Raw genomic sequence first — 18,848 nt, 5'->3', positions numbered from 1 at the left:
ACCAAGTGGCTGGTCGAAGCTATTGCAACCCAAAATGGACCCAGCGTTCCCCCCCCCCCTCTGTGGCCACGCAGCACTTACGTAAGGGGTGAAGATTTTGACCCATCGCGGCTTCTTCTCTCCTCGGGCGTATTCGAAGCAGAAAGCCATGCCCTCCTCGTCCGTGTCCCACCGCTGCATCTCGTCCCATTCGAAGGCTATGACCTGGTTCTGGAAACGCAGGGGGGGGGGGGGGGCGGAGGAGGGGGGGAGAGGAGGAAAAAGCTCTCTCACGTCCTCAGGAATCGCCTGGTGCATCCCAGAGGCCTCTGGGAGCACGGGCAGGAGGATGCTGGTGTGGTTGTCCCACTTGTGGGTTTCCCAGAGCCAGATGCTTAGCCACTGGGTGAGAGAAGACGCTTGAACTAGGCGGACCCTCCCTGGTCTGACCCAGCAGGGCTCTCCTGATGTTCTTAGGAAGGGGCATCCTTGATTCCATGCCCTGTGGCTGGACCTCCATAAGAACATGTCAGCCCCTGGGTGAGGCAGGAGGCTGGACTGGATGGACACTCAGTAGTCTGATCCAGCAAGACTCTCCTGAGGTTTTTATGAAGGCCTCGGCCTCCCCGACCTGTTGTTGGCAGACTTCGTAAAAATCTTGCCATGTCCTACCTCTGAAGATGCCAGCCACAGTGAGTGGCGAAATGTCAGGGGCTAAAACTACCAGACGCCAGCGTGGTGTCGTGGTTAAAGGGCGGCAGGCTGGAGAGCCGGGTCCTTCACATGCAGCCAGCTGGGTGAACTTGGCCCAGTCACACTTCTCTCACAGCTGTTCTAGGAAAACAGTTCTGTGAGAGCTCTCTCAGAGAACAGTTCTGTTGGAGCTCTCTCGGCCCTACCTACCTCACAGGGTGTCTGTTGTGTGGATGGGAAAGTGTTTGTAAGCTGCTTTGGGACTCCTTTGGGTAATCAAAAATGGGGCATAAAAACCAACTTTCTTCTAACAGATCACGGCCACGTGACACAGAAAGACCACAACTATCTGATTCCGGCTGTGACAGCCGTCGACGATTCAGCTTAAGGGCACTTAACACTCGCCTTGTCTTGGCAACCAAACCTGTCAGACGTTCCCCTTGGAAACAGCCCTCTCCTCCACTGAGCTAGGGCCCCCCCTGCCAACCAGCCCAGCCGAGAGACCAGGGCCTAGTCTGCACACAATAGATAATGCACTTTCAATGCACTTTCGAAGTAGATTTTCCTGTTCCGCACAGGAAAATCCAGCTCCCAAAGCACATTGAAAGTGCATTATCCTGTGTGTGCGGAATGGGCCCAGGTGGATCTGCCCACTCAGCCCCGGAACTGGGAAGGGGGGGCACTCACCTCCAGCTGGCCCTCCTCGGTGCAGGCGTGGAGTTTAAAGTGCTTGATGCTGATGGCTGTGATTACGTGGCCCTTCCGGCGAGAGTCGCAGGAGCAGTGCGGGAAGATGATCTCGTTGTAGCCCTCGCAGGTCCTCAACATATTCAGGTACTGGGGCGGGAGAGAGAAGGGGAGGGAAGACAACCGGAAGAGATGGGAAGGCGTGTTTCTTGGTCAGTTTGCTGATTTGTCGGCCGCTTTTCTCGTGGAGACTCAAGGTGGACGACACGGGCTCTGAGAGACCACCTCTCAACCTACATCCCCCCAAAGAGCGCTTCAATCTGCTAATACTAACCTGCTGGTGTCCCTGCCCCAAACAGGTACATCAGGCCTCAACCAGGGCCAGGACATCTTCCGTCCTGGCCCCCATCCTGGCCCCTGGAGCACATCCGGGCCCTGCTGTAACTGGCACAGTTCTGCTGGGCCTGCAAGACGGAGTTTTTCCGCCTGGCTTTTGTTTGGGGCCAGTGAAGTCGTAACATCTACCAGGCCCTGCCTGTTAAAAAGATGCCCCCAGGCCGTACCCTGGCTCCAGAAGAAGGCTAACCGAGTCGGTTGATGTCTGCTGCTCTGTTTGGATATTGATGTTCTTTTAGATTTTAAATTAACTTAACGAGCCATTTAACGTAATTACGCTGCCCTGGACCCTGCTCGCTGGAACGGTGCAATAGTATTCTACAGAAATTGGACGGCAGGCAGAAATCTCAAACAGAGCGGAATGTACATCACGAATTCCGCCTAACCCAATTAATTAATTTATTTGTTATCTTTCTAGGCTGACCAGAGATGTCAAAATAGGGCAGGTCACCTAGTGGCTCAGGTAGGTCTAAAATTCAGTCCTGAGCCTGGAGAGCCATCTGAAGGAGAGGCTGATTCTGTGGAGGTTCAAGGGGGTGTCAGTTTACAGTGGATGAGCGATGGGGTTGTGAGTGTTCTGCACAGTGCAGGGGGTTGGACTAGATGACCCAGGAGGTCCCTTCCAACTCTAGGATTCTATGATTCTAAATTCCATCTAAACCTCCGGAAGAAGTTCCTGACAGTCAGAGCGGTTCCTCAGGGGAACAGGCTTCCTCGGGAGGTGGTGGGTTCTCCATCTTGGGAGATTTTTAAACAGAGGCTGAAGAGCCATCTGATGGAGAGGCTGATTCTGGGAAGGTTCAAGGGGGTGGCAAGTGACAATGGATGAGAGAGAGGGCTGTGAGTGTCCTGCATAGTGCAGGGGGTTGGACTAGATGACCCAGGAGGTCTCTTCCTACTCTATGATTCTATGATTCTAGGAAAGCCAGGGGTCCAAAAACTGGCCGCCAGCTTCAGGGCGAAATGTCCTGAACGAAATGGGACCATTTGTTGCACAGATTAGCTCCACAACACCCCCCCCCCCCCCCGCTGTTTGCAACAGACAAAGGTTTACCCTCTGGAAGTCAGGGAAGATGTCAATCCTAGTGTTAATTAATTGTGATTGTTTACAATTTAGGACTTGCCAGTGAGGAAAAGATAATAGAAAACGGAATTTATCTGGAAAACCGTTCTGGCTGACGTCCTTAGAATGAAATAAGCTAAAAGCAAACTCACGAAAGGACATTGTTGAAAAACATTCTTGATTACTGTTTAATTTTTTAATGCTATAAGGATAGGTCTTTTCTTCTTGGTCCGTGTCACTCCTCACGTGGCAGGTGGTGTGCAACAGCAATACAAGAGCACACACTGTGTTTTCTCTTATGCTGATGTTGCAGCCAATCCCTGGGGCTGCCTATATTGGCCATGTGGCCAGGGGATCCGAGGCTTGTCTGGCAGCCAGGCGAGGGACGTACGGAGGCGGTTTGCCATGGCCTGCCTCTGCATCATGACCCCTAGTGGTCTGTGGAGGAGCTGCCACCCAACTCCCTGGAGGTCTCCCATCCAATTACCAGCCAGCCTCGGCCTTCCTTAGCTTCCGAGGTCAGCTTGGGGCCACGTACAGGAAAATAACACCACGCCCTTCCTTTAAAAAACAAAACGGGGACTGAATAACCTCTCTGAGCAGAGGGTCTGATTCAGGGCTTGGAGGCCCAGGCTCTGACTGCCACTCGGTCACTGAAAGGTGCTTGGCCAAAAGGTACACACCATCAGCCTGACCTACCTCACAGGGTTGTTGTGAGGATAGGCCAGAAGCCGGAACAACACAAGCCACTTTGGGACATTGGACTCAGGGCTGAGAGGGAGGGAGCGACCTTAGACCGCCATGGCAGAGTGAGGATTCGAACCTGGGTCTCCAGAGCCTAGCCTGGCCTTTTCGCTGCTGCCCCCTCACTGCCTCTCTGTGGCAGAAGGGAACAATTATAAAATCTGTGGTCACCATTATGCTGCTCTCTTGTGCAGAAGCAGCCAAATTCTCACATTTCTCTCGGCCACTGTGAGGACTAGGAACCAATTTATTATCATATTGGTTGTCTCGGACCTGGACCTGGACCCAGGCCTTCACTGCTCTTGGCACTGCCCTGCCACGTGAGAGACAAAGCCCCAGTCCCAAATGACGTCTGCCTTTACTGAGCCTTACCATGACCATCTTCCTCTGTTCACAGAGCTTCTGCAACTGGTAGGACTTCTCCTCGGCTTTGATGTAGCCTTTCTTCACGTCATCGACGGCCTGAAAAGACAATGGCATCGCTCAGAGACCAGTTTGATGGGGGCAGCAGCAGCAGCTTTCCAATACGTGGCATCCCTTTCCCTGGGCTCAGAGTAACCTGTAAGGGTCTCTGGGGCTACTTAAGCTCCTTTTCCCAGGCTTTGGGTCTTCTCCCTAGGCAGCTCTTGGTACTGGCTCCTTCTTAGGAATGTAAGGAGAGCCCTGCTGGATCAGACAGGTGGTCCTTCTATCCAGCCTCCCATCTCACCCAGGGGCCAGCCAGTTCCTCTGCAGGGCCAGCCACAGGGCAGAGAGGCCGAGGCCTTCCCCTGAGAAGACCCTCAGAAGAGCCCTGCTGGGTCAGGCCAGGGAGGGTCCCTCCAGTCCAGCCTCCCGTCTCACCCACGGGCCAGCCAGTTCCTCTGCAGGGCCAGCCACAGGCCAGGGAGGCCGAGGCCTTCCCCTGAGAAGACCCTCAGAAGAGCCCTGCTGGGTCAGGCCAGGGAGGGTCCCTCCAGTCCAGCCTCCCGTCTCACCCAGGGGCCAGCCAGTTCCTCTGCAGGGCCAGCCACAGGGCAGAGAGGCCGAGGCCTTCCCCTGAGAAGACCCTCAGAGGAGCCCTGCTGTGTCAGGCCAGGGAGGGTCCCTCCAGTCCAGCCTCCCGTCTCACCCAGGGGCCAGCCAGTTCCTCTGCAGGGCCAGCCACAGGGCAGGGAGGCCGAGGCCTTCCCCTGAGAAGACCCTCAGAGGAGCCCTGCTGGGTCAGACCAGGGAGGGTCCCTCCAGTCCAGCCTCCCGTCTCACCCAGGGGCCAGCCAGTTCCTCTGCAGGGCCAGCCACAGGGCAGGGAGGCCGAGGCCTTCCCCTGAGAAGACCCTCAGAAGAGCCCTGCTGGGTCAGACCAGGGAGGGTCCCTCCAGTCCAGCCTCCCATCTCCCCCAGGGGCCAGCCAGTTCCTCTGCAGGGCCAGCCACAGGGCAGGGAGGCCGAGGCCTTCCCCTGAGAAGACCCTCAGAAGAGCCCTGCTGGGTCAGACCAGGGAGGGTCCCTCCAGTCCAGCCTCCCGTCTCACCCAGGGGCCAGCCAGTTCCTCTGCAGGGCCAGCCACAGGGCAGGGAGGCCGAGGCCTTCCTCTGAGAAGACCCTCAGAAGACCCCTGCTGGGTCAGGCCAGGGAGGGTCCCTCCAGTCCAGCCTCCCGTCTCACCCAGGGGCTAGCCAGTTCCTCTGCAGGGCCAGCCACAGGGCAGGGAGGCCGAGGCCTTCCCCTGAGAAGACCCTCAGAAGAGCCCTGCTGGGTCAGGCCAGGGAGGGTCCCTCCAGTCCAGCCTCCCGTCTCACCCAGGGGCCAGCCAGTTCCTCTGCAGGGCCAGCCACAGGGCAGAGAGGCCGAGGCCTTCCCCTGAGAAGACCCTCAGAAGAGCCCTGCTGGGTCAGGCCAGGGAGGGTCCATCCAGTCCAGCCTCCCGTCTCACCCAGGGGCTAGCCAGTTCCTCTGCAGGGCCAGCCACAGGGCAGAGAGGCCGAGGCCTTCCCCTGAGGAGACCCTCAGAAGAGCCCTGCTGGGTCAGGCCAGGGAGGGTCCCTCCAGTCCAGCCTCCTGTCTCCCCCAGGGGCCAGCCAGTTCCTCTGCAGGGCCAGCCACAGGGCAGAGAGGCCGAGGCCTTCCCCTGAGAAGACCCTCAGAAGAGCCCTGCTGGGTCAGGCCAGGGAGGGTCCCTCCAGTCTAGCCTCCCGTCTCACACAGGGGCCAGCCAGTTCCTCTGCAGGGCCTGCCACAGGGCAGAGAGGCCGAGGCCTTCCCCTGAGAAGACCCTCAGAAGAGCCCTGCTGGGTCAGGCCAGGGAGGGTCCCTCCAGTCTAGCCTCCCGTCTCACACAGGGGCCAGCCAGTTCCTCTGCAGGGCCTGCCACAGGGCAGAGAGGCCGAGGCCTTCCCCTGAGAAGACCCTCAGAAGAGCCCTGCTGGGTCAGGCCAGGGAGGGTCCCTCCAGTCTAGCCTCCCGTCTCACACAGGGGCCAGCCAGTTCCTCTGCAGGGCCTGCCACAGGGCAGAGAGGCCGAGGCCTTCCCCTGAGAAGACCCTCAGAAGAGCCCTGCTGGGTCAGGCCAGGGAGGGTCCCTCCAGTCCAGCCTCCCGTCTCACCCAGGGGCCAGCCAGTTCCTCTGCAGGGCCAGCCACAGGGCAGGGAGGCCGAGGCCTTCCCCTGAGAAGACCCTCAGAAGAGCCCTGCTGGGTCAGGCCAGGGAGGGTCCCTCCAGTCCAGCCTCCCGTCTCACCCAGGGGCCAGCCAGCTCCTCTGCAGGGCCTGCCACAGGGCAGAGAGGCCGAGGCTTCCCCTGAGAATACCCTCAGAAGAGCCCTGCTGGGTCAGGCCAGGGAGGGTCCCTCCAGTCCAGCCTCCCGTCTCACACAGGGGCCAGCCAGTTCCTCTGCAGGGCCAGCCACAGGGCAGAGAGGCCAAGGCCTTCATAAGAACCTAAGAAATGCCCTGCTGGATCAGACTAGAGATGGACCACTGGTCTGATCATGCAGGGCTCTTCTTACATTACTGGCCACTCTGCTCTATTGTTGTCCCTCTAGAGGAACTGGTTGGCCACTGTGTGAGACAGGAGGCTGGACTAGATAGACCACTGGTCCGATCCAACAGGACAGGTCTTAGGTTCTTATCAAGTGAAGGCTTCAGGCTCTCTGCCCTCTTGTTGGCTCTCAAGAGAAACTAGCTGGTCACCGTGTGAGACAGGAGGCTGGATGAGAGGGACTACTGGTCTGATCTAGCAAGGCTTGTCTTAGGTTCTTAGGGGAAGGCCTTGGCATGTGTGCCCTGTTGTTGGCCATCCCGGGAACCTAGTTGGCTACTGTGTGAGACGGGAGGCTGGACTAGAAGGACCACTTGCCTGATCCAGGGGAGCGCCTCTGATGTTCTTCTCAGGGAAGGCCTCGGCCTCCATGCCCTGTTGTTGGCCTTATAATAGGAACTTGTTGGCCACCGTGTGAGGCAGGATGTTGGACTAGATCAGGCTTTCGTGAACCCCTGGGGGCTCCTGATGGCCCTAGAAGGGTTTCCTGAACGGGTGGGAGTTTTATAAATTTTTCAAATTCGTTAAACATTTATTGGGTGATATGACCATATACAAGACCCTCTTGTGGCGCACAGTGGTAAGGCAGCAGAAATGCAGCCTGAAAGCTCTGCCCATGAGGCTGGGAGTTCGATCCCAGCCGCCGGCTCAAGGTTGACTCAGCCTTCCATCCTTCCGAGGTTGGTAAAATGAGTACCCAGCTTGCTGGGGGGTAAACGGTAATGACTGGGGAAGGCACTGGCAAACCACCCCGTATTGAGTCTGCCATGAAAACGCTAGAGGGCATCTCCCCAAGGGTCAGACATATGCTTGCAAAGGGGATACCTTTACCTTTTTACCTTTTATGACCATCTATGGTCATGCTGACCTACCCACCCCTTCCCAAAATGGGCCTGGAGGGTGGAGCTTGATCCCGCAACGTTCCCTGGCGGAGGGTGGAACTCCTCGCAAGTCGCCTACCTGGTGGAAGAAATAGGTCACCGCCAGGTCGTTATCGTTCAGGAGGACTTCCTCTTCGGTGGTGAAGAGCCATTTCCGGATGGTTAGGCAGGTGCCCGGCACGGCCGAGGTGTAGTTCTGCACGTACAGTTTGTGGGGGAATTCGTTGGGCGCCAGCTTCCGCACTGTGCGACAAGGCCGGGAATGAAAGGGCAGAGGACGGTTACCACACACGGAGAGAGTCGCAGGGATCCCCTGCATTTCCACCCAGGCTCTGCTTCACCTGTGGAATGGTCTGCTGACTCAGGTCGGGAACCTTAACCAGTTCTGCAGGGCCAGCAAAGTGGAGCCAGGCCTATGGTTGAGGCTGGGACTGTACCATTACAAGATCCGAGGGACCATGTGTTGCCCTATGTCCCCCGCAGGGCTTGATGATCTTGGTGATTCCCAGCCCCAGGGCCTTACCCAGGGCCAGGGCCTTTCCCGACCTGCTGGAATGGCCTCCCAGGTGAGCCCCTTCCCAGGGCTGGTGTTAGCACCTGGGCATTGCCAGCTTGGCCCCCTCTCTTTGCCGACAGCGGGTTTTAGCCTTGGGCATGGGGCTTGTGTTATTTCGGCTGTTTGCTGTGTATTTTTATATGTTGTTGGCATGTCCTTTTAATGGGGGTTTTAATCAGATTCTTAATGAGGACCTTGTGACCCGCCATGAGCCACTGCACAGGGGTGGCAAGATATAAACGAAGAAACAGGATCTGAATCAGCGGTTCGCAACCTTCCTAATGCCGCGAGCCTGTAATACAGTTCCTCATGTGGTGGTGACCCCAACCATAAAATTAGGCAAGTGTTCTTTCACAGAAATTAACCCGGAACTGACCAGTGGCGTGAAGATCCATTGTTCATGATTGTATATAAATTGGTTTCCCCCCGGGGTTTCTCAGTTCAGTTCTGCTTCTGGTCCCACCATACTGATCTCGCTCTTTTCCACTGCTCCGGACAGACGAACGCTCTATCTCGATCTACCCCGCAAGGCTGTTGTGTGGATGGTGCCCTCCCCCCCCCCTTGGCCAAGCTGCCCGTCCTGCTGCAACCCCTGCGAAAGGGTCGTTCGACCCCCAAAGGGGTCCCCGACCCCCAAGTTGAGAGCCACTGATCTGAATGGTTGGCCTCCCTTGAAGAAAGCCATCAACAGCAAGGGAAGATACAGCTGTCCAAAAAGGAATACCTTCCTTACTATTCAATTAGTTGGAGGACAGGTTTGTTTTGAATGGTTTTCTGGGACAGGAAATGGAACCATTTATTTATTATTATTTATTATTTAAGAGCTGCGTTTTTATACCCCACTTTTCACTGCCCGAAGGAGTCCTAAAGCGGTTTATAAACACTTCCCCCTTTCTCTCACCACGACAATCACCCTGTGAGGTAGGTGGGGCTGAGAGAGCTCCAAGAGAGCTGTGATGGCCCAAGGTCACCCAGCATTTGAAGGTCTGCAGAATCAAACCTGGTTCTCCAGATTAGAGTCCCCCCACTCTTTAACCACAGTACCATGCTGGTAAGATGGATAAAGATTAGTCTATCTGCAATAGGGAAAAGGCGTGTTCCCCCTTCCCCTCCCAGAAGCTTCTCCCCTCTAAACAATTCCTCTGCCCAGCCCCGATCACTTACCAAAGGAGTGATTGATCACCTCGAACAACGCGAAGTAGTTTGCGGTTGTGCTGTCCATCCCAACCTTGGCAGCCACAGCCTGGAACAGGGGGAAAAAATGAAGCCATGATTAATTCAAAATAAATTCCATCTAAACCTCCGGAAGAAGTTCCTGACAGTCAGAGCAGTTCCTCAGTGGAACAGGCTTCCTCGGGAGGTGGTGGGTTCTCCATCCTTGGAGATTTTTAAGCAGAGGCTGGAGAGCCATCTGACGGAGAGGCTGATTCTGTGAAGGCTCAAGGGGGTGGCAGGTGACAGTGGATGAGCGAGAGGGTTGGGAGTGTCCTGCATAGTGCAGGGGGTTGGACTAGATGACCCAGGAGGTCCCTTCCAACTCTATGATTCTATTCTATTCTATTATTCTGTTTTGAAGGAAAGTTACTTCTCTGGCCACAGAAGGTGGAGGAAGGGGGCCACCCTTGCCTCTGGAGGCGGGTGATTTTTCATGTGCTGCATATCCTGGCTCCAGCTCCTAGGCCCAGAAATGAAGATGGCCCCACCATTATTATTATTATTATTATTATTATTATTATTATTATTATTATTATTATTATTATTATTATTATATTTATTTCCCGCCTCTCCCGACAGGCTCGAGGCGGGTCACAACAACTAATCCCTTTAAAATTTCCATTAAAACATCAATCTAACATGACGGCTAAAAAGCTCCGTACCAGCTGGGCCAGAGGTCGCATGAAGATGCTGAACAAAGTGGGGGAGAGGACCGCACCCTGAGGGACCCCGCAAGGGAGTCTATAGGGCCGCGAGAGCTCTTTCCCCACAGCAACCCTCTGGGACCGGTTCTGGAGGAAGGAGCGTATCCAGCACAAGGCTGTGCCCCGTATCCCCGTACCGGCCAGGCGATGGACCAACAGTTCGTGGTCCACGATGTCAAAGGCCGCCGATAGGTCTAAAAGGACCAACACGGCTGACCCGCCTCTATCCAGCTGGCGACGGAGGTCATCCAGCAGAGCGACCAAAACCGTCTCGACCCCGTGGCCAGGGCGGAAGCCAGACTGATATGGATCAAGTGCTGAAGTTTCCTCCAAGAAAGCCAGGAGCTGGTCCGCTGCCGCCCTCTCCACCACCTTGCCCAGGAACGCTAAATGCGACACTGGGCGGTAGTTAACAGGGTCCAGCGGGTCCAGCGATGGTTTCTTCAGGAGAGGGCGGACCACCGCCTCCTTGAGCCGCTCAGGAAACTCTCCCGTACTCAGGGAGGAGTTGATGATGTCTCTGAGCTGGCCTCCTATCTTCTGGCCACCTCCCTTGAGGAGCCAAGAAGGACAGGGGTCGAGGGGGCAGGTGGTCGGCCTGACCGAACCTAGCAACTTGTCCACTTCAGAAGAAGAAGAAAGCCGCCTGAAGCCATCAAACCTCACTACCAATGGCGGCCAACAAGTCTCCAGTTCATTCACTGTATTAATTGTGGCGGGAAGGTCACAACGGAGTGACAAGACTTTATCCGCAAAATGGCTCGCAAATGCCTCGCAGCCAATTTCCAATTGTCTAGTGTTTTGGCGCCCCTCAAGGGCGGTGAGTGATCTAACTACCCTGAATAACTGGGCCGGGCGAGAGCTTGCGGACGCGATTTCCGTGGCAAAAAACTCACGTTTAGCCACTTTCACCGCCATCTCATACGCCCTCATAAGTCTGCGATGAGATGTTCTTGTAGCCTCGCCACGAGTCTTCTGCCACACTCGCTCCAGTCGTCTCACTTCCCTTTTCTTCTCCCGGAGCTTCCCCGTGTACCAGGGGGCCCGTTTGAGTCGAGGGCAGAGAGGATGTTTAGGGGCGATCTTATTTATGGCGGCCGTCAGGCGTGACTGCCAGTCCGCCACCAAGGCCGCAAGTGAGTCGCCAGGAGGCATCGGGTCCCGAGGAGCATTCCGGAAACCAATTGGATCCATGAGTCTCCGCGGGCGGGCAAAAATACGCCCGCCGCCCAACTGGGGAGGGGGTGGCATCTCGAGCCGGGCCCGCAGGGCATAGTGGTCTGACCACGGCACAGCCAAAGTTGTATCCAGATCCACCTCTATCCTGGCGCCAAAAATCAAGTCGAGCGTGTGGCCGGCGTAATGGGTGGGCCCAGCAACAAACCATGAAGATGGCACATGAAAACAATGTGTTTCAGAAAAAGAAACAGCGATCCAGGCGTGGCCAACATCTATGTGTACAATAACGAACACATAAGCAAAGAAGTTTCTTTTGTTTCCTGTTTAAATCTTGATATTCAATGGGGGCAATCCAGAGGAGAAGATTCACGATTATACTCATCGAGCAATGGACAGGATTCTGGTACATCCTCGTTTCGCCAAAGATTTTTTTCAACAGCAAACCCTTTCAATAACAGGAAGAATGCCCAGCTCTGAAACAGAACTGAGCTCAACTGGGCTGGGTTTTAATTCTTTCTTACTAAAGAGCCAAACCCGAGACGTTTTTGCCATGGTGTGCCTATCCTCTGGATTGTCTACATCAGGGGTAGTCAAACTGCGGCCCTCCAGATGTCCATGAACGACAATTCCCAGAAGCCCCTGCCAGTGAATGCTGGCAGGGGCTCCTGGGAATTGTAGTTCATGGACATCTGGAGGGCCGCAGTTTGACTACCCCTGGTCTACGTATTCATTCATGCGTGGCCACACGCAGATCGCCGGTTCTATTCCCCACCGCAGTGGGGCAGCTCTCCCCTTGGATTCATCAGGGGTCCATTCCCAAGACCAGGACCCTCACACCCACATTCAAAATGATACACAAGCCTGAAAACCATGGGCAATTTCCCTACACTCCAAGAAAAGAGGAAAGGGATTCTAGATGACAGTGGTATTAATTTTTAAAAAAAACTTTGGTAGATATTTTTTTTTATTTTAAAACAAAAAAGACAATATTAAGATACAGAAAAATGATTCCTTTAAAGATTACTACACACTGTATAATATACAAAGAAATTAAGCAAAAAGTCAAAGAATTCACCCAATCTTCGCCTCATCACAATCTTGTCTTAATCTTAATAGTTAATAATTAACAACAGTTATTAATAAAGAAGACGAGGGGGAAGAATTGGTTTTTATGCCCCATTTTTCTCTACCCGAAGGCGTCTCAAAGCAGCTTACAATCCCCTTCCCTCCCTCTCCCCACAACAGACACCCTGTGAGGGAGGTGAGGCTATCAGGACTGTGACTGGCTCAAGGTCACCCAGCTGGCTGCATGTGGAGGAGAAGTGGGGAATCAAACCGGGCTTGCCAGATTAGAAACTACCGCTTTGAACCGCTATACCAGGGGTAGTCAAACTGCGGCCCTCCAGATGACCATGGACTACAATTCCCAGGAGCCCCTGCCAGCATTCGCATTCGCATTCGCTGGCAGGGGCTCATGGGAATTGTAGTCCATGGACATCTGGAGGGCCGCAGTTTGACTACCCCTGCGCTATACCATGCGGGTGTAGTTCATACTTCAAATATTTTAAAACTCATCTATTTTACCACTGTATTCATTTTCATTACTACTTATTCCATATTCAACGTATTTTTAAAAATCCGCAAAGCCAAGCAAATCTCCAGGGGCCAATCAGAAATCTTGCTGGGCAAAAGCCCCGCCTGGTCCTACCCGGCTTGGCAGGAACTGAGAAAGGTGTTGGTGGTTGTCACGGTGCCCACGGGCACCAGATTGGGGATGCCTGCCCTGGAGAGCTGCTGCTGGTTTGAGCAGACAAAACTTACCCTGATGGACCACCGGCCTGATTCGATGTAAAGAATACTGAACAGGGGGAGTGGGTTTATATTTTATGGTCCGCCACCTTGATATCATGTTGTTGTTCTAAATATATTTTAATGGGTTACTTTAGGGGATTTTTATTGTATTTTATTGATTTTGTAAACCGCTGCGAGACATTTGAGAGCAGCGGTATATAAATCTAAATAAAATAAATTAAAAAAACAAATATTGGGATACACAGTAAATGGACAATCCCAGGGGGGAAAGGTGTGTGTGTATGTAATTGTGACTCCAGAACTATAGTGAATAATGCTTCCAGAAGTGCAAAATAGTTATTGATAAAGTATCATCAAGACAATAATAATAACCAAACAGACAAAATTAGAAATAACGATCTCACAGGATCCCATGGGACTGTAACTTCTTCTTTCCCTGGATCATCGAGCTTGAAAAGGCACCATTGATATACTAAATTAGTTCACTTTCTGGAGATTTCTTCCAAGTCAAATTGCTGTTAATTCCCTTGAGGAACTTGGTAATATTACGAATTCTGGCAAGTCCACTGCAGAAGCCACCCTGCGAAACGGGGGACTGCCAGATCTTTGTTTGGATTAACCTGTTGAACTATAGCTTGAAGTATTTTGGGGGGTTATGCTTTTTGTGTTGTGGTACACAAATTTAAAGTATGGTTCGGTTATTACTTATCACTGATACTTTATCAGTGACCATTTTGCACTGTTGGAAGCATTGCTTAGTTTCAGAGTAACGAGTACACCCCTCTTTTTTCCTGATTTGACATCAGGCACCTTTTTGCGTCCTCCATGTGTGGAACACATCCTCCCTTGGTGTTGGGGTTAGGAGTGCGGACTTCTAATCTGGCGAGATGGGTTCGATTCTGCACTCCCTCACATGCAGCCAGCTGGGTGACCTTGGGCTTGCCACAGCACTGATAAAGCTGTTCTGACCGAGCAGGAATATATATTATATAATTATATTATATTTTATTTATTATATTATATATACAGCCCTCCCCGAAGGCTCAGGGCAGTTTACGGGGAACAGGACGCTCTCAGCCTCACCTCTCCCACAGGGTGTCTGTTGTCGGGAGAGGAAAGGGAAGGTGATTGTAAGCTGCTTGGAGACTCCTTCGGGTAGAGAAAAGCGGCATATAAGAACCAACTCTTCTTCTTCTCTTTCAATAATCTCAGGGCTCTCTCAGCCTCACCTCCCTCACAATGTGTCTGTTGTGGGGAGAGGAAGGGAAGGCGACTGGAAGCCACTTTGAGCCTCCTTCGGGTAGAGAAAAGCAGCATATAAGAACCAACTCTTCTTCTTCTTCAGTAATCTCAGGGCTCTCTCGGCCTCACCTCCCTCACAGGGTGTCCGTTGTGGGGAGAGGAAAGGGAAGGCGACTGGAAGCCGCTTTGAGCCTCCTTCGGGTAGAGAAAAGCAGCATATAAGAGCCAACACTGTTTCTTCTTCTTGACCCCCCACGTACACTTCTACCAGATCTCTGGGGAGCCTCGCCCTTACCTGGTATACCTGGTCCGTGGTGCTATTCTTCTTGACCCGGACGGTCACCGTTGTGATGTCCGGGAGCGCCACTCGCAGTTCCACGTCGGACACTCCGTTGTAATTCTGGAAGGCAAGGAGCGCAAAATCCCAGGGATAATTTTAAAAAGATTTTCTCTTTGCTAGATACAGGGCCTGATTAACCCGCACCACACCAAGCTGGCCCTTTGGTCCTTTTGTGGCGGAATTACGCCAGGAACGAAAGGGAAACCGTTCAAGGTACGTTAATTCTTCTTCTAGTGCCTTGAAATAGGTTGGGTTCAAACTGGCAGTAGGCCAAAGGAGAGGTGGGATTTGCTGACAGAGGATGTAGCGATGGCCAGAGGAGTGGAAAGCTTTAAAAGGGGACCGTATAGGTTCATGGTAAGTCTTTCAGTGGCTAAAAGCCACGGTGGCTGAGGGGAACCTCCACATACAGAGGCAGTCAACCTATAAATCTCAGGGCCAGCAGGCAATGTCACAGGAAGGCCTTAACTTCTCCTCCCTTATGTTGGCCGTCCAGGAGAACTGGTTGGCCGCAGTGTGAGGGAGGAGGCTGGATGAGATGGACCGCTGCCCTGATCCAGCAGGGCTCTTATTGAGTTCATAAGGCGGCCTTGGCCTCTTTGCCCTAATGCTGGCACTTGAGAGGAATTGGTTGGCCACACTGTCAGCCAGGAGGCTGGACTCGATGGACAACCGTCCAGTCTACCATTCTGTTTGTTTTCAGAGTCTGCATTATATACATGCTGTCCACTGCCCTGAGTCTGCTTCGACAGAGAGGGCGGTTTTCACATTTACATAAATAATAATTTTTAAACTGCAGTTGCCATCAGGGGGCTGCACCAGCAGGGCCGCATCTCCAGGAGCCCCCCCCCCCACACACACACACTGTTGATGCTTTAGGATGCTTAGGGCTGATCCTGCGTTGAGCAGGGGGTTGGACTAGATGGCCTGTATGGCCCCTTCCAACTCTGTGATTCTATGGTTCTATGATCCTCCAAACACATAGAAAACAGAGCCTCCGGGTCCCAGACAGAGCGTGCCTTGTGGCTAAGAGCCACTCATGGACCTCTGCCCCAAATATTTGTCTGATATGTTTATCCTCCTCCCTCTCTGTGCTTCTTGTACTTATGTTTTTATGGTATTGTTAAATATTTATACATTTTAAATGCCATTTTAATATTTAAATGTTTTAATGCCTTTTTTTCCCTTGGGGACTTTACGTGGATAGAAAGGGATATATAAATATTTTAAATAATAAGGAACCCGCTTTAAGGATGCATAAGCAAGGGGTCCCCAACAAGGTGCCCATGGGTGCCACAGTGTCTGCCAGCTTTTCTTATACCTGCCCAGTGTTTCAAAAAAGCTGGCTTTATGCCCACTTGTCCCTCATTTGAAATGTATCTTTTAAAATTACCCCACTTTCCCCCCTGCTTTTGCCTTTCCTGTGTATGGCTCCGCCTCCGGCTGCATTCCCCACCCTCTGAGAAGTATGCTTGGCCTCAACCAGGGCCTGGCCCCGACCTGGTGGAAGGAGCTCCTGGAAGAGCTGAGGGCCCTGATGGAGCTTTCACAGTTCCACGGGGCCTGCAAGACGGAGCTCTCCCACGTGGCGTTTGGTTGAGGCTGGGCCAAGGAAGACCATTTGGGCCCCTCCTCCTTCTCTGCCTACCTTCCAGAGGAGCTGGGTTAAAGGGGACGATTGAGTTTTTAAGGTGTATTGAGGGTTACATGGTTTTATGCATGGTGATATTGTTTATTTTGTTGCTGTAGACTGCTGCAAGTCAGCTGGTTTAATAAATATTGAATATAATAACAGAGGCTGGACAGCCATCTGACGGAGAGGCTGATTCTGGGAAGGTTCAAGGGGGTGGCAGGTGACAGTGGATGAGTGAGAGGGTTGGGAGTGTCCTGCATCGTGCAAGGGGTTGGACTAGATGACCCAGGAGGTCCCTTCCAACTCTAGGATTCTATGATTCTAATAATAATATTTAATATTGTTTCTGGAGGTCTGCCCCTTGGAAGCCTGATGTGGAGCAAAAGGTGCCATGGCCATGAATTCTCCTTAAATACTGTTCTGTATTCGGCTGGCAAACCGTGTTGACATTCTGTATCCCTTCTCTGCATTGCCTATTACCATATTATCTGTTGTGTACGCTTTTATTGGCTTGTTGGAACCATGCTGACCGTTCGTATTTCTCTAGGCGCTAATGGCATTGTTCATTTAATATAATCCTGCTGAAAAATACACCGGAACTTTGGACATTATTTAGTTAGGAAGCCGGATTTACACGGCCCTTTCATTGCCCACCTGGAGGTCAGCAACCTGTTCTAGGGTGTAAAAAAGGTGGTGGGGCGTGAAATCCCCCCCCTCTTTCCCAAGTGCAGCCTGGCTGAAGAGAAGGGAGAGGGTTCATCCTCCTGTCCAGCTTCAGCCTGCCAACCCTCCAGCTGTCCCCACGACCCCCTGGCACAAGCCTTCCAGGTCACAGAGAGGGAGGCAGGGAAAGTCCATGGGTCTCCCTTGCGAGGACGGCTGGACACACGCCAGGAAAGGGACAGGAGGCAGCAGTGTTTTACAGAAGGGCGCAGGAGAGCAGTTTCCGCTGAGCCTCTTATCGCTGCCCACCCTGAAGCGGTGCTGCTGCAGAGACGATGCTCGCTCGGAGGATGCAGAGACGTTTCCCAGAACTGCCGCTTTGGGTCTTAATGGGAGGTGATCAAACCGGCCACAACTCACTGGGACAAAGCCTGCCCTCCGGCATGCCCCCAGGGCCGCTTACCTCATCCGATTCCGACAAGAACTCCTGCATGACGTCGCTTTCCCCGATTACTCGGATGGAACACACTGCGGAAGGAAGCACGACAGCCGCTGTCAAGGGCTGGGCCGGACGGAGGGAGGGAGAATGCTGCAGCGGGACTGCAGTGGGACTTGTGGGCCGGGGGCCCGGGGTGGACCGAGTGGGGGGTTCGTCCCAGCTGCAGACCCACAGCAAATATGACCCACCTAGCGCACCAGCCTGGAAAGTTCCCTGTGCAGTGCTGACCATGCCGATATGCTTCTGTACTATATGGTCCGTCAACCCCCCTTCCCTCCTGGCCAGACATTTCTGACCAAGGCTCAGGTCAGTCTCACGAGTGCTTCATTTAAGCCATGCATAGCCAGAAGCCCTGAAGAGCTGGGCAGGGCAACAAAAGGACAATGGATAATGGACTTAGACTCACAGGAGGTCTTCGAGCAGAGACCAGAAAGCAGTCTGCTGAGAATGCTTCCACTTACAACTTCCCACACCCACCAGGGGGCCAGGCACAAGCGTCCCACATCCACCAGGGGGCCAGACACAAGCGTCCCACATCCACCAGGGGGCCAGACACAAGCTTCCCACACCCACCAGGGGGCCAGACACAAGCGTCCCACATCCACCAGGGGGCCAGACACAAGCTTCCCACACCCACCAGGGGGCCAGACACAAGCTTCCCACACCCACCAGGGGGCCAGACACAAGTGTCCCACACCCACCAGGGGGCCAGACACAAGCTTCCCACATCCACCGGGGGCCAGACACAAGCGTCCCACATCCACCAGGGGGCCAGACACAAGCTTCCCCCACCCACCAGGGGGCGGAACACAAGTTTCCCACATCTACCAGGGGCAGGACACAAGCTTCTCCACTCTGACCAGGGGGCAGGACACACGTTACTCCACTCTGACTAGAGGGCGGGACACAAGCTTCCCACGCCCACCGGGGGTGGTATATAAGCTTCTCACAAGGTGCCTTCTTACTCTAGGACTCTATTTCTTCCCCGTTCCTGCCTTACGACACCGCCGTGGCAACAGAGGGTCAAAAGCGAGCTGCAGCTCAGAATTCCAGCCAGCAGGCGGCAACACATCACAGGGAAGCCTCCGCCACCCCCCAGGCCTTTGGGCCGAGAGGCCCAGCCACGTACCCTTTTCTAGGTATTCCTCCAGCCCCCGCCGCCTGGCGTCCAGCTGCTGCTCCGACAGTGAGAAAGGCCATTTGCCCGGCAGGCGCGGGAAGGTGAAGTTGGCAAATTCTCGCTTGAGGTTCTGGTGCAGGATGGCGAATTCACGATATCGCTTCGAACACAGCTGCCGGCCCGCCATGTAAACATTGTACACCTGAGAGGGGGAGGCGGGGAGCCCAAAAAGGGGAAAGAAACAGCAAGGAAGTATTAAGGCATTCTTGACCTCAGGGTAGACCCAGATCTGGGGGCTTCCCCAAAAGGACTCTTCCAAAATGGTTTGACTGGTGAAGAGTTTTACTGCAACCATTTCAAGATTTTAGAAACCGGTTGTCTCTTTATACAGGGATTTTTTCACTGTACAAAACATCGGACCCT

The 18,848-nt window shown here is 53.6% G+C and overlaps 1 protein-coding gene across 1 annotated transcript in view; it reads right to left on the bottom strand.

The window, feature by feature from the left end:
- The window catches only part of SNX27 (sorting nexin 27), a 76,395-nt gene that overhangs the window by 10,038 nt on the left and 47,509 nt on the right, over positions 1-18,848 (bottom strand). The window contains exons 3-10 of the mRNA XM_077320424.1: positions 18,435-18,627; positions 17,270-17,334; positions 14,466-14,570; positions 9,183-9,261; positions 7,542-7,705; positions 3,935-4,024; positions 1,360-1,509; positions 82-210 (exon numbers count right to left, since the gene is read on the bottom strand). Coding sequence (XP_077176539.1) covers positions 82-210; positions 1,360-1,509; positions 3,935-4,024; positions 7,542-7,705; positions 9,183-9,261; positions 14,466-14,570; positions 17,270-17,334; positions 18,435-18,627 — 975 coding nt within the window. The remainder of the gene's footprint in view (positions 1-81; positions 211-1,359; positions 1,510-3,934; positions 4,025-7,541; positions 7,706-9,182; positions 9,262-14,465; positions 14,571-17,269; positions 17,335-18,434; positions 18,628-18,848) is intronic.

Source organism: Paroedura picta, chromosome 1 (genome assembly GCF_049243985.1).
Source record: "Paroedura picta isolate Pp20150507F chromosome 1, Ppicta_v3.0, whole genome shotgun sequence".
Taxonomy (NCBI): domain Eukaryota; kingdom Metazoa; phylum Chordata; class Lepidosauria; order Squamata; family Gekkonidae; genus Paroedura; species Paroedura picta.
The sequence above is the reverse complement of the archived record's forward strand: the minus strand, read 5'-3'. Positions and strand labels throughout refer to the sequence as shown.